The sequence below is a fragment of the Harpia harpyja genome, chromosome 18 (assembly GCF_026419915.1).
Source record: "Harpia harpyja isolate bHarHar1 chromosome 18, bHarHar1 primary haplotype, whole genome shotgun sequence".
NCBI classification, from domain to species: Eukaryota; Metazoa; Chordata; class Aves; order Accipitriformes; family Accipitridae; genus Harpia; species Harpia harpyja.
In genome coordinates, this window is record NC_068957.1 from 18,487,763 (window position 1) to 18,503,763 (window position 16,001).

At 44.7% G+C, this 16,001-nt stretch overlaps 1 protein-coding gene across 5 annotated transcripts in view; it reads right to left on the bottom strand.

Moving 5' to 3' along the window:
* Positions 1-10,401: 10,401 nt before the first annotated feature.
* The window catches only part of FGF13 (fibroblast growth factor 13), a 266,520-nt gene continuing 260,920 nt past the window's right edge, over positions 10,402-16,001 (bottom strand). For all 5 annotated transcript variants that reach the window (XM_052813808.1, XM_052813805.1, XM_052813807.1 and 2 more), the window contains one exon: positions 10,402-15,031. In XM_052813808.1, coding sequence (XP_052669768.1) covers positions 14,895-15,031 — 137 coding nt within the window. In that variant the 3' untranslated portion in view covers positions 10,402-14,894. The remainder of the gene's footprint in view (positions 15,032-16,001) is intronic.

A 16,001-nucleotide genomic window follows, 5' to 3' on the forward strand; every position in this document is an offset into this window, starting at 1 on the left:
GGAGAGGAGCTCAGTTCTGCCCAGCTGTGAGCTCTGGGGCTTGTAATGGGCATTTGTGTATTTTTAATTGTGGTGCCCACGGTGCCTGTGGTTAGAGGATGGCTTTCCATGGCCAAATGCAGTGGTGCAATGCACTTGGTGATCTGTTAGCATAAATCAAGATGCTAATATACTTAGGTTTATAAATCCCAAATCACAAGGTCAGCCAAATAAGCTTAAAAGTCAGAAGCTTAAAAATAAGAAAATTAGGATTTGCTTGGATTTTGCAATGTATTTACTACTGTTTTATTCAGCTTTTCTCCTCTGTCTTGAGAGCTAGAAATTTAGCTGCTACTTTGGTGCTTCTGGTTTTCATGTTTTCTTTTTATTCAGTGCCATAGATTGGGGGGGGGGAGGTGGGCAGGATCAAGGAAATGTGATGAGACTGCAGGAGAGCAGTGAACACAGCAGGACTGGCAGCAGCCAGAAATCAAGCTTAGCAGGTTGTCATTAGGCTGGTGTGTTTGGCTCCTGGTCTTGGCAAGCTTTGGGAAACTGAGCAATATCTGGAAATTTCCCCCGCTCAGGTTTCTCGGCAGCCTGCAACGCACAGATGTTTCTAACATCTGCATCTGAGAACAGAGCCCTGATGTTACAGTTGCTGAGGTCTGAGACAGACACTACCAGCTCGAGACTTCCAGTTCTTTAAACACAACTTTCCCCTCCCTTATCCCTTCTTTTCCTTTTCCAACACTGGGCTACAACCCACTTTTTCAGGTTAAGTTAACCTAACAGCTGAAGCAAAAAGATTTAAATTTGGAAAAAGAGCTCCAAACTTGACATCTCTTTAGTTACCAAAGCACAAATGTGCATGGCCAAATGGATGAGTTAAACATCCTTCCCCCGCCTCCACGCAGAACACCTTAGCAATCTTTCCAAAGTCTCTTTGGTACCTGGGATGCCCCTTCCTCGGCATCCCCGGGCAGTCTTTTCTCTCTCTGGGCAGTTCTCCATTGGCCATGGTTAGTCCCAATGCCCCGCCACAGTGAAACATTCCCCTTTTGTTCCTTTCTCCTGCTTCAAGCTTGCTTTTTCTGCAGGAGTCCCTCTGGGTTTGATGCTATCAGGAACGCTGCCTCGCTTTGTTCTCCAGCCCAGAGAAAGCCCGTTCCTGCAAATCTGCACTCTCCCGAGAGGAGAGGGAGAAAACGGGGCTGTGGGCCGAGCACTTCATCCTTTGCTCATCCCAGACAAAAGCAGTTCAGGTGCTTGGGGTCAGGCCCTCTTCGTAGACAGATGAATATTCCCTTGTTCCTCTGCACACAGAAGAAGGAATATAATGAAAGAAAGTTGTAATATCAGCCCAGCATTTGGAGTTGTGCTTGGACAGATCCCTCAAAGGCTCACTGCTGGCTGTCCCAGTGCCCTGTGCCTAACCAGTGCTCCCGCGTACCCACTGCAGAGCCGCTGCTCCGCAGCCGTGACGGCCCTGCAAGGACGTTGCATTTTGCAGGTATGATGTGGAAGGAGAGACCCACTGGGGAGGACAGAAATCTACCCACATGAGCAGAGCAAAAACTTTTGCTCCGCAAGTCTAAATTTTGCACCTGCAAGATTAAATTGGAATTTTGCACCTGCAAACTGAAGGCTTCTGTCCCTTCACTGGTTCTTGCCAAGTCCTGTTCAGGTAGCTGTGGGGGAGTGTGGGGCAGGCACATCACCCCGGCAGCTCCAGCCACCCCCTCACCCACACAGCCCCATCCCTGACTCCTTCCCTCCAACTCCCCACATCTCAGCCCCATTTTTTACTGTGTATACAACAACATACCATTGCTCGCTGTGCTTTGGAAGGCAAATTTGGGGGTTCCCCCCCAGTTTCTTGGCAAGGTGCATTAGCTGCACTAAGCCATGTGTGAGCTGCTGTTCTGGGGCCAGAGCCCCTGCTTGCATGCAAGCCTTTTGCTGCAGCTCAGCATCATCTGCAACACACCATGAAGTGACCAGGTGCAACTGGAGAGCTTCCAGAAGTCAGGGCAGGAGGAGAGTGTTTTTAGCTCAAATAACGAAGCAGCATCTCAAGCCTAGTCATAAGCCAATGCTGGGTTTTCACAACAGATATTTGGATTTAGAGGGTGGACGGTCTCCTGAATCCTAAACCCCATTTCCTGGTGAATTCTTAATTCTGCAAGTAGGTCATGCCTGCTCTCTCCCTTTGGGTACGGCGGAGACTTGACAGGTCTAAATAATAACTCTTATCTCATTGCTCTTTGATGTTAGATGTCACTAAGTTGTTCCCTGCCATCCGCTTTTCATTTCTTCTCTTCAATTCCTGTAAAACTCCGCTGAACACACAAGTTAATGAAGGATAAGACATTTCTAGGTCCCACCAATTTTTGTAGCACGTGGTCTCTCCCCCACCCCCAGCATGACCCATCGCATTGGCCTGGCATGGGAGACAGGCTGGAAGGACCGTGACATCCTGTGAAGCCACAGGGCATCCAAAGCTTGTCTTTAAGCTGCAGTTTCAGCGTGCAATGCCCAAACTCGACAGCCCTCTGCCTGTAAAAGAAGCCACAGTCTACAGGGCATGCCCAGGTATTTAGCAGGAGCATCTCTGCAGGGCATGGAGGTCACCTCCAGCTCATCTGGTTCTGCTGGGCACAGAGGCTGTGTTAATGCCATGGGCGCTTCCAATTCCACCATACAATGCAAGTACAATTTCTTACACTTGTATTTTACCTACATGCATTCAGCTGAGTCTCTGTCACAGAGGTTTCAGTTTCCACAGGGAGCCTTTTAAAGACCTTGCCCTAATTATGAAGCTGTTCCAGTGACATTTTAAATTATGGGTGAGTTTTACATAATTCTTTTGATACGTATTGTTATGACATGTAAAATTTTATCTTTGCCAGATGCAGTGAATTATGTAAGATCTTTGTTTTGCATTTGTCAGGATAATTTGAACCATTGCACATTTAAGAAATGCACTTTCAAAGGACTCGGTCCCGCACACAGCTGTGATAGTACAGATAAGCTTCATAAACTTTATTAAATTTCTATTAAATTATATAAGCTAACAGACAAGTTTATGTGACAGTGTTCAAACTGCAAAGTAAGTCAAGCGTGCGAGGAGCAGGGAAAGCCTTATCCTGAAATGCAGCCCCTTTCCTGGGTTTCTAGCAACGGCTCATTATATGATCAAATGCTGTTTTTTCCATAGGGGCCCTGCCTCAGTCGCTGAGCAGACTGCCTGATGCAAATCAGTGGGCAGCAATTCAAAAATCTGTTTTCTTCCCATCATTCAGTGTGTGGCCCCAGCTCTTGTTTACTCCATACTGCTCAGCCTTGCTGTAAAGATGAAATACTGGTTCCACTTGGGTTTTTTCCATGACACTCATTACTCCAGTCGTGTTTGTTTATTTCACATGCAAACTATTAATTAATTTGTCTCTGTGAAGCCCAGTAAGGCAGGGGAGAAACATTATCACTTTATAGATAAGGAACAGAGGCACGGAAAGATTCAGTCAAGAATGTCAATTAATTTGGGATGTTCAACTTGAGATGCTCAAGAGCTGGAATCTCTGTGCACGTAGGATTTATGTGCTTGCTTTAGTGCCGCTGTGTCTTTAGGTACGGGCAGGGCAGGACTGCCTGACCGGAGAGGCTGCCCAAAGCACTTCCCCAGGCATGAGACAAGAAACAGCAGCCAGATGGAGGTGAAGGGAGGAAGATGGCAGGATACACGCAACATCATCTTGGCTGGGATTTGCACAGGCCTGACAACAAGGGGAATTTTAAAGCAAGGGGCTGGAGGAAAACAGTGATGCGACTTTGTGGGTGCTTTCTTGGCACCCGTTTGCTCTGCATCTGTTCAGGCACCAGTTCACAGACTGCAGCTTGGTACTGGTCATCACATCCATCACTAAAAGAAGAGTCCAGTACGCTGTGCAGATATCCTGCAGCCTGGTCAAAAGAGGAGAAAAAAAATCACCCCTTGCCTTCCCTCACTTGGACTGCAGCATGCACCAAAAAATGCAAATAGGACTTGTATCACGCAGGAAAGCACAGGCAGCCACAGAAACCCAGCTGCAGGGTCCATGTTGAGCTCACCAGCCTCCTTGGCTTTCTTTGGACCATAACTTGCCAGCTCTCAGCCCATAAATGAGAGACCTGAGAGTGACTGCAGAAACTTTCACTTGTCCAAGTTCCAAGAGTATTTATATAACTTAATCGATAAATTGCATTGATTTATTTGTACCAAGTAACTCCTTGGGATCTGGATAATAGATAAGCATGTGCATGGTGCTGTACAAACACATCATAAATAAATCTAGCTTGAAAATCAATTGCCACACATTAGTGATTAATCTTCTCATAGTAAAATAATGTGATGTCTGTCCATTATAGATTTTTTAAAAAATCTGACCTAAGAGGTTTCAGAGTAATTTATTTTAGGAAGGCTGCCCTTTAAGCCAGATCTTACACTTTTTAAAAGGTCGTGGGGTTTAAATATCATGGTTACTTACAAAGCACAGCTCCCTGAGTGGTTTGACAGCTGCCTTCATCAGAACAAATCAAGGTCCTGTTCAAATAAGTGCTCAACCGTTGAGGCTGAAGGCTGGGTTCTTGCAGGGAATTTCACAATACCGTCTTCTTTTGCTGCTGGTGCTGAATACATAAAGTACTGTAAAGGTTACCCCAAAAGCCTGCGTATATTACCACATGTGAGGAAGAGCACAGACATTTTCCTTCATCAAGTCACTGGCTGGTTCATTTTCTGACATTAGGGAGAGAGCTGGGAACAATATAATGTGGTGGTTTACTACAATTCATGCTAGTTTTATGCAGGCTAAAAGACAAATCTCTCTGACCAGAGTTAGGTGTAAGTCCAGGTATGCTGAGCCCAGGTAAACCCGTTTCTCAGGCAGTCAAGCCAGACTAGACTGTGGCCATCAGATGCATTGCCCAACCTCAGTGCTGCCAAGGTGTGCACAGTTGAGCTGACTTCCAGTCTCATTCATCTCTGTGATGCATTATTATATAGCGAGGAGAAAATGCTTATGCTCTATCTGTTCATCAGGTTTTCCAAAAAAAGGACAATCATCTTCCTTGTCTCTTTATCTTCCTCAGCCTCTCTTAGCATGTGCAGTGCAGCAAGGCAGGGCCACGTGGTCCAGACGTCTCTGTCATCTGCAGTTCGAGTATTCCGCATGGTAGTTAAAAATTTTTTTTTAATAGGAAAAAGGGCTTTAAAAGTAATTTATGTGCAATTGTTTTTCATCCCTACAATGGCTTTCTTTTGCTCTTTTCTCGTGCTCTCTTTTTTCACACACTTTTAGGCGTGCGTCACTTTTTATAGCACAGCATTCACTTTTAAGAAGGGCAGGTGATACTTGAGCTATTTGGATTAGGATGTTTTTGTTCTAAGAGTATTTACGGGACAGGGGAATGTACATGTTTACTGCTAAACTTTTAGTTGATTCTACTGATAAATTCACAGTGATAGCCTGAAGTCTACTTGGACACAGATGAGGTATATTTGGCAGAGCACTGTTATCCATTGCATATGTGAACTAACACAAACCATCTGATTACAAATTTGGCTTACAAACCAATTATTTCCTTCTGGTTATAGAGCAATAACATGGTTTTACCCCAAGGTTCGGACAATAAATAAAACTGGTTAAAGCCACGGCTGCTCAGGCACTCGCCCTGGGCCTGTTTGTTCCAGGATGCAATATGCTCGGGCTTGTCGAGCTCATTCATTTTGTTGACCTTTCTGTAACTACAGTGATTTTTCCTCTCGCAGCCATTTCCAGGAGGGTGAGGAGCTGACTTACCCTGTGCTCTGGGCAATCAGAACAGAGATCGGGTTTGGCGGTTCAGAACCAGATGGCTGGAAGTTTTATTGGCATTTAATGAAGGCTTTTGGTACTAAGACAAATGCCTAGATCTGTAGGCAGCCCAACTTTCAATAACTTCTTCACCACTTTTGAGTCATCATTAATACCATCCCACTCAGTGGTTATTCCTAGGCCTACTCTCTCTTCCCAGCACTTTTTTGCACATATATTTTTAATTTCCTTTAACCCTGCTGGCGATTAACCTTTTCCCCCCCTCTTGCCTCATCTTGCCTGGCAAGCTCCGTCCAACTCTGTAATCTTTGTCAGCCGCTTAAACCCTTCTGCATTTCCATGGCAGCTTTCAAAGACTTGAGATCTTTGTGCAGCTTTTTGTGAAGTTTTAGCAGCTGCTTCCCCTCCCTGTTGCTGTGTTGGTCGAGGGACGGGAGTCTGCTTTCCTCTTTCATGCCATTGCTGAGCAATTCTTCACCGTTGTGCTTCACGCTGACTGATCAAAGCCTTTCCCACTGCAAACTTTGATCAAGTAAAAACTTTCTAGCAAAGCATCGCTCCCTTTCTGCTCACTGTACAAGGTGGGTCAGCCAGTACCAAGGGGAATATGGGGCTTGCGAAAGTACTTGCATGAAAAAGGCTAGCAGGGTTTTCATCTCCTAAACATTTTCCAGTTTACTGCCTTGGCAAGGTGCATTGCTGTGTGCTCTAAGCCCGCTTCGCACCACGAGGTGTTCCTTGAGCTTTCTGGTGCCAACCCCATTCTCACCAGTTCAGGCTGTTTGCCAGGGAGCTCTTGTATGACAAACGTGAGCTGCTATATATGCATAGATCTATCTATCTATATCTGTCTGTCTATCTATCTATATAGAGAGAGATATAAAAATGTATATATGTATGTATTTGTGTGTGTGTGTGTGTATATATATATATATGTATCTTTCATATGTGTTTGTGCGTGTGTATATGTAATACATTTCAGTATGCTGAGGAATGTGAGGACATTTTCCTCCTTGGCAGAATTTAAACTCTAAGAAGTGGGCTGCTGTCTGTCTGATGTGGAGCACGATGGAAGAATTCTGCCTTTGTCTCCGTTGAAAATGAAAACAATTTAGAGTTGGCTCAGTAACATGCCACAGAGAGATGTGCTGGGGCCAGCTCTGCTGTGGGTGAGCAGCTACCAAAGCTCTCCTGGAGCCAGATGTGTAACCGGGTAGGTACGGTCCCCTGCTCTGCAATGTGCATGTTGTGAGGAGCTGCACCGAGAAGGAGAAGGACCTTCAGCAAGTGACCTCCAGTGAGGAAACACTGATGAGATGCTGGCTTTGCATGACAGCAGGGATGCCATGGACCTGCCATGGGAGGCTGACAGATGCCTGGGCTCCACATTGTGCATCTTGAATGTTGATTAAATTTGCAGAAGAGGATACTACAGGCCCAAGCATTAGAGACCAAGAAGGTGAGACTGGTGATGTGTTCATAGGTTGAGCCTTAGGGATCTTCCAAGCAGAAGAGGACACCAGCTGGTAAGACCAGCATCCATAGTCTTGACTGGTTTATGATTTCCTTTGCTTTCTCTTTGTTTTGCTCAGTCTACGCTGATTAAGTGATCATAAGATCTGCTGATTGACACTCCCTAGAAAAACCTCATTATATTATCTAATGCAAAACCTTTGTATTAGTTAATGCAAAGTAATATTTTCACCAACATCTCTGTAGCAGATGAGTTCCCAAATGTTGCCACTACTTCCAAAGGTAATTATTGTTCTTTTAAATGAAGAAAGTTAAAAACCTACCCCTTTAAACAACAACAAAAGTTCCGCTTTTGCTTAACAAGGAAAGAAGTTTAATTTTTAAAGATCACTCTATATTATTAACTTACTTAATTATCAGAAGGGATGGTTGGATGAGCAGACAATTAAAATAAGGAGAAGCTCAGAAGGAAAAGTTCATCACTGCATTAGACAGACAATGGGGGAAAGTAAAACTATTTCAAGTACCATTTGAAGGAAACCATTTGGGAAGGAAATAGGATTAATTAAGTTTTGAACCGGTTAATTTTGTTATCTAAAAATATTTCATAGATTAAGACTGTAACATACTTTTATGCATGAGGTAATGTCTGAGGTCCTTCAGCAATAGGCTGAATTGCTGGTCTAAAGGTACTTCAAATCAGCATAGGACTCCAGACTTACTGGAGTCCATGGTGTATTCTGCAACTGAGATTAGGATCAGGCCTTGAGACATCCACAACAGAGGAGTCTGAACTGTGCCATGTTATTTTGCTGTACTGGTCGTGGGTCAGGGTGTGAGCTGAGTCCTGCTAAACTCAATGAGTGGCAGTGGTTTTGTTGCCTCTCGTGGAGAATGTGTCCCACTCTCTGATCCTTAGGCTCCATCCCTTCCTTCACCTCCCTTTATTGGTCTTGTTCTTTTCATCGTAAGCAAAGTGAAACTTCTACTTCATTGCTCTAAACTGTCTTTGGTAAAGCTAAACAGTGACCTGGAGGAACATGTGGTGAAGCCACTGTCACCAGAAATACCCCTGAACAGGAGTCATTTACCTTCTGATGTTTTATTCCCATTACCCCTTCCCTGGAGCACATGTGCGTGCAGCACCAGGGATGCTCCAAGTGTCCTTTGGAGGGTTTCTGAGTACAACACTGATTCATGTAAATTCTTTTCTACCTTTTCTTTTTCCTGTTGCCCTTGAGAGGGTGTCTGAAAACCTATCCTTTCACAGATTTGTCTCCCTGAGCTCACAGCAGGAAAGAGAGATGACTTTGGCTCAGTCCTCAATATGGTTTTCTTCAAAATATATATAGGATTGTTTGAAAACACTAAAAGAGCCCTGAGTTCTTGTCTATATGAAACTTCCCTGCTGCAAAGGTTTGGACAATGGAGTCTGTGCCCCCACTCCAAGTGCAGGGCGCTGCTTTGTAATACCAGGTCCAATAATTGAATTAAATCAATACGCAAAGGGCGGGCAAAAGAATGATCTCCTCACCCCAGTTGGATAGGGCTTTTGTCTGCGCCTTAGTTTTCTTTAAGGTGTGGGTGACGAATCATGACAAATTACTTTTCAGAGCTTTGCAGTCTATTCACTAATGAATTAATTTTAACAGGCGCCAGCCATGGTCCTCTCAGTGCTGCTGCTGTCATGGCCGGTCAGCCACAGCAAGCAGCATTTTGCCATCAGTGCCTGAGCACTTCTTTTCATTGCAAAGCCCACGAATTCACCCCAGTCTCCCCTGGGAGCATGCTCTGAGCTGAGACATCTCCAGCCAGGAGCAGAGTGTAAGAGAGCTGCCAGTCTGCTGTGTGTCCCCCAAAATATGCCATCGACAGCTCAGATCAGCCCTGATCAACATCTCATCAAATCAACCAGCCCTATGCGCTACAAATGCCAGGACAGGGACAACTCCATATACAAATGTGATGGCCCTTGGTGGAGGGTGGACCTGTGACTCCGTCCTCGGCAAGGGGACAAGCTCAGAAAACGAGTGTGACAGACAATGTGTGATGCTGAGAAACCCATGGGAGATGAAGGCACTCATCCTGCCCCTCCAGTTGCTGGATTTAGGTGAGAAATGCCAAACGTGGGGAAAAAATTAGGCCTACGGGTGCTTGAGAGTAATTTTCCATACGTGGTATTTAAGAATCTTAACTTCCAAATCGTTAATGATGATCTTTGAAGGGAACCCTGTAAATTGTCTTTCAGTTCCTGATGAGATGGAATAATTTATTACTTCAATTTTTCTGATTAATGTAAAAGGTGTTTCAAATTTGGGTTTTCCTTTAATATTTAAACTTCCCCATCAGAGGAACTGCAGAAGGGCAGGGTGATTGAGTGACCCCCAAACTGACATGGCATGTTCCCAAAGCAGGGTAAGCTCTGCTACCAGAGCCGATCAGCAGTAAAAGCCATCATGCACCAGCAAACCTAGCTTGTTTCATGACCTTGCTCTCCAAAAGACATGAACCTCGGGGCACGGCCCCACAGTTCTGCTCACTCATGCTAGGGAAGAGAGTTTCTTAAAAATCCACATCGTGAATTGGGAATTTTAAGTTGTCAAGAACATCTCCCTCAAAAAGAGCTGAAAAAAAGCCCAAAGCTGGTGTTATTCAGGGTAAATTGCATGGTAGGGCTTTTTCCTAAGAAGAAATCTATTTTAAATAGGCTTTCTACTATGCTTTTATGTCATTTTTGCAGAGCCAAAGTCAGACAAAACCATGGTGGTTTTTGTCTTGGTCTTGCACCATGTAGGAAACTGAGCTCCAACATTTAGAGTTGCCATTCCCCGAGCCAGTAAAATGCATCACACTTTCTTGTCTTCCATGAACCATGTTGAGGCTACAGCAAACTGAAGGATCCAGCTGTGATGGTCTTGGCTTGACCACTCAAGTTGCCCCTCTCTGGTTCAGGAAGACATAGGAAAAGGACAATGTTAATACAGAAGGGTCTATATCCTAAGGAAAGCTAAGCAATGATGTAGTGCACCAGTGGTGGGGTGGAGAGCCCTTGAATATCTGCAGTAATAAAAATCAGAGCCCAGACAAGAGGGAGTCTGTTTTAGAGAGAATTATTTATTAGAAGATAGGAGGTTGTTACGTACAGATTCTGTCCTGCAAAAGTGTCCTGGTCATGGATATGTCAGGGAGACATTTAAACCCGTTAGAGCTGGCTCTGGTCTCCACGCAGAGATACTCAAGACACAGCAGAGCTCTGCCAGACCTGGCTCTCGTGCTGGTGCCCAGCTGGGGAGAGGCCTGGCGTACCACAGCATCCCTGAGCTTGTTACACCGTCTTTATCCCACTGGAAAACCTGGCCCGTGGGCTGGAAACCAGTGGTGGGGACACCAGACGGTGCTGCAGAAGGGGCACTGTTCTTCCCTGGGATAACTTGGAGCTATTTTCCCCAAGTAGGGAATTGTCTTCCATCGTGCCAGCGATGAACATGGCTGAGCAAGTGGCTACGGAGATACAACCATGCTATGAGGTAGCATGAGGTAAATTAAAAGAAAAAAAGAAAAAGAAAAAAGAAAGATCTCTGTGATACAGAGATGAGCTCTTCCCCCCCTCCCTCACCCCAAAACCAGGCCAAGCAGGCGATGCCCGAGTCCCCTGCAGAGACCTCCACGAAAGCAGCTCTGACAGGTGGATCACAAAAAGGCAGCAATTTTGCCTCATAATAGTTGTGCTCCTAGCAGCATTCCTCCCAATTTCATGGGTGACCTGTTTTCTTTTGGGTTGGCAGGTAGTATTTGTCAGCCTTTCGTAAGGCCTCTGCACAGCCCCCGCAGTGGCTCAGGGCTTTGCCAAGTGAAGCCCAGGTGCATCAGAAAGCTGCTGTGGCGGTTTTGCACCTCCGGAGCCAACTCCAGGCCTGTGGTATGCTGCGGAGCGTGGGCAGCATTGCTGGAGAGGCAGGGACAAGAGAAACGGCAGATGAAAGGCATCAGCCATCACACTGGCAATAACAGAAGAGCCTGAGACCAAGCCTTCTGCAGATGGTTAGTGGCTCACAGCCAGCTTGGTTTCATACCAGCCCCTGGGCTTTGTCCTTATTCCAGATGTGCATCTTACTGTACTCTGCCACTGTACATGTGGCAGAGCAAAGTGGCTTGGCCAGCGGCTGTAAGTTTTCTTTTGAGAGACAACCATCAAGATGGACATTTTCCCAACATCTAGCAGATTTCTTAAAGGAACGTATTATACAGGAGTCATCTGCTTAACTTTCTAGTTTATGGGTGCTGAAGGATAAATAAATACTCTGGAGTCTGGCTCCTTAATCTGGTCCTGTGCTGAAGCCACATTCTTCTCTACCCAAGAGACTTTGCTGGCTGGGTCAGAATATCACCTTCACCTCACTGTCGCAAAGGCATGTTTAATTCTATTTCTCCTTATTAAATCCCAGTCTATGGCTCCAGAGACTACATGTAAAACCCTGGGCATAATCCCCCACTTTGCTCATAGTGTACATGAGCTTTTGTCTACTATCAGGACTCCATCAGGAGTAATGCCCTTTCAGTCCACAATAATCTGATGGAAAATCTATTGTTGGAACAGAAATTTAACATAATTATCAGAAGCAGCTGTTTAGGGCTCATCTATCACCATATCTCTCTTCTCATCTCAATCCAAGAGTGGCCTTTGTTAGCTTGGTGTATTAGAAACCTTTGAAACTAGGGACTTGGCAGTGAATGCTCACAGCTGATGCCAACGTCAATACGAAAGATGGGTCAGACTGCAGACCTCAGAAGGGACAATTTGTGAGATGAGCATTTTTCTTTTGCTGCAGATGACCTTCAAGGTTGGAGGTACTGGGGATGGGGAATAACAGTAAGACTGCAGCTATAAAGCAAAGCAGCAGACCTCCAGTTATCTTTAGGATAGTAAACGCTCGGCATTGAACTAGCTTTGCCACACATATATCTATTTTTAATCAGGTTTTATGTTCCTAAGACACTTGGACTCCTTTTTGGAACGTGCACCTCGGTAAGTTTGATGTTTGGGGTTGGGAGGGTTAAGAGAAATGTTCCACAAGGGCATACCACACTTGGCTGAAGGGAACAGATGCTCCAGACCCGCTGAGTTATCAAAACCTCTGGAGCAATCACGGCCACATCTTCAATTTTTAAGGATTTCTATGGCATTGGTTGTGCTCTCACCTTCTTCACCCTTTGGAAAGGGGCAAGCTGAGGACCCCCAGGCCCTCTGAAGGCCAGCAAGGTGGTGGTATTTGGGGAGGGCAACACCCTGCTCCAATATGGGAGCGCAGCAAGTCAGAGCTCTTTGCCTACTATTTGCCGCAAAACAACAAATCTGGGGGTTTGATCTGAAACACGATCTCCTTCCCTCCTCTCTCAGCTCCAACCTTAAAAAAGCCCCACTGTCCCAGCCTGGTCTGAGGTCTAATTCCAGCTTGGTCAAGTGGGAGGCACGCAGAACAGACAGCAGAATACCTGATTATAATTTCAGGCTAACGTTTACACGTAGCTTTTGCCTCCATTTCCATTATTCCCTTCTAGAACTGGTTCTTCAGCCACCCATGATGAAAACTTGTTGCTCCTAGGACTTCTTGAAACACCTTGATGACTGAAGCTCACCTGTCAGAGCTGCCTAGATGCTGTAGATGAGAAAAGTTCTCACTGATGTTTTCGGAGAGAAAAGGCAGCAGAGAGGGATGTTTTCTCTCCAGAGCATGTGCACAAAGGCAGGAGGCAAGGGAGCCTTTTTCCTCAAGACCAGATAAAGCTGGCGCCTCAAGCGTAGCTGCAGTGACGCACAGCAAACGCCGAGCATCCTCGAGGTGCCACCCGGGCACAAGCAGTGCTTGACTTACCGGCTCTCTTTGGGACGCCCCGTACCGAGGGCTCTGGGGAGGTGTGCTGCGAGGTAGCGCTACGTGGCTGCACTAAGGAAAGTCTTAACGGGGAGGGCAGACACGCACGGAGAAGCTGGAGAAGCTCAAAGCAGAGGAGCGCGATTCACTGGGGCTCCAGCAGCGCACGGCAGAGGAGCCGTTACCAAGACTTTGTGGCACTTAATCGTCACTATGTTTTGAGTATCTCGGCTGGGCATGTAAGACCAGTTCTAACAATATCCAAAAGAAAGAACATGTTCTCATTTGTATGGTGTATGGCATTACAGGGGAATAACCTGTTGCACAGAAAGACTTTGAACATTAATTACAGCATCTTTTGTAACTTTATAATTTAACTGCCAACCCTTTCCCTTGAAATTAATCACGGATGTACATCATATAATCAAACAAGCTTTTTTAAAAAGTACATCTTAATATAAATAGTTTATTCAGTGCATGGTTGTGTATACAACAAATAATAAACAACTCTTTTGTACGAGGCAGAAAGCTGCCCGTACAGAACTATGTCAGTTTTGGAGCACAGAATCCAACAATGATTAATGCACAAAATCTTACACATCATGCAACTCTATGCCAATATTCCAACTTTCTCCCATGCAACAGACATGATGACCTAAATGGAAACCTAACTACATTTTTTAAACAATTGTTTCCAATAGCATGTATAAGTATATGTTGTTTAGGGGTAACCTGTCCTAACGCTTCCTCCTACACAATATTCACGTGCCCGTTACAGTGAAAGAAGGACTTTTACAAATAAGACGTTTCTTATAAAAAAATTAAGTCACCTTAATTCCACAGTTTCTGTCTTTAGAAAAGAAGCCACAACAATAGTTTAACATGACACACAAAATGGGATTAAGAGAAATCTACACTGGAGGATAATTTTATCCCTTTCTGTTAACTTCCACTTGGGATAACAAAACAACTCGATTCCTACAGACTGGGGTTAGCACAAGAACTTTACCAGAAACTACAAATCTATAAAAATTTATATTTCATTGTGTTTAAAACCACAAGAACACTGTTTGCTTGAGCCTGAGACACCAACTCTCAGTTCCAACCCTGAATTTTTAATTATTTTTTTAAAGACATAGCTTTAAAGACCCATTGGAGTTCAGAAATCAAAAAGTTGCACTATTCCAAATTAAAGGACATTTTTTTATCAAGCCTTAGATATAAAACGGTAAGCCAAGGAAACAACAGAGTTTACATATTTGTTTTTTGTTTGCCCCTATAAAACATACAAGCATTAAAATTTCCTTTGAAGAGCAAAAGTGGTCTTTTTCTGAGTTGGAAAGCAAATTCTTATCAGCAGTGAATGCTGTGAAATGTTTTTGTTTCGTATTCCACAAAGCATAGGAGAGAGAGAGAAAGAGAGAGAGAAGAAGAGAGAGAGAGAAAGAGCTGGACATTTCTTCTCCGAGATTTATTCCGCAGTTATGTTTGCTGGCTATCCAAGTGCCTTGTGATATGCACAAGCATATTCTACATTATTGGGGTATATCCTTTGACAACCAGTAGATCTAATGGCTGATAAACGAGTGACCTATGCAAGTTCGGTGGCTTGTCCTGGGCAATTGAACGTTTGGATGAAAGACTGCTAGTAAGAATTCAACTGCATCCAGAGGTAAGGTTCTGTTTAGAGAGCACTTGGCTTGCCTGAACCTGGCTACGTTGACTCGTTTTGGCTCATGGATTTACCCCCATTTAGCACTCCTGAAACACTTCTGCTCTTTGTTGGGGTCCCACTTCCAGATCTTGAGAACTCTGTGAGATCGTGGAGAGAAGGCTCTTTGTACATGGCCACTGCAAAGCAAAAGAGAGGCAGCATGTCAGCACACATTACGAGCTACTCAGTCTGTTGGTGCAAAGTCTGGCTGTGAAACCGGACTTGATTTGTCATTCAGCAATATGCAATGAAAGGAGTGAATAAAAGAAACGTAGGAAGGAGACCTCTTCCATTCCAAACACTCCCCAAGAACCTCTGATGTCTTTTTCAAGGGAATGACATTTTAGAGAAGGGAAAAACCACAGCTCCCTGCCTCTCACAGTTAAATCACCCACCTGCCCACTGCATTTACAAAACTCTGAAGGATAGACCTAAGCTGATGTAAATCAACATTTCCTTATTAACGGTGAAGTGGCACTGTCAACAGCTGTGATTGACCTGTTACTAGTATACATAGCCTAAGCAGATAGGTGCAAAAATGGATTTTCAGTCTTCTGTTTGCTTTGTTTTCACACACATTAGAAGTGAGGATCAACCTCGACATCAGTTGCCTAAGAGCCAGTCCTAAATGTAGACTGCCAAACTAGTCCAGCATCCACCCAGGGCCGTGCACCTTTGAAATATCCTCTCTGATTTCAAAATGACACTGCCTTAAAAGGCTACCTATGACCATAACCCAGAAGTAGATGGCTTCATTCCTCTTAAGGAAGGAGCGTATGGAAGCTAGTTCTTCTGGAGAAAAGGAGCACCTCCATACATCAACTGAGATCTCCCTCTTTGCATTGACCAAAGAGGGAGCCAAGTCTGACCACAGTCCTGATTCAGATCCTTCAGTTAACTGGGATGACTGTACATCCTGGCTTTTAATACACAGCGGTATATGTATGCCACATGCATTATTACCTTTAATGTCATACGCTGATGCCACATTAATTGCGGTTCAATAAGCACCGCACATTAGAGCTTTATCTCAGGCAAAAATAGACAAACAAACATCCTGTAACATAAATCACAGACTGACAAGCTATACAGCAAGTCACTGATGGC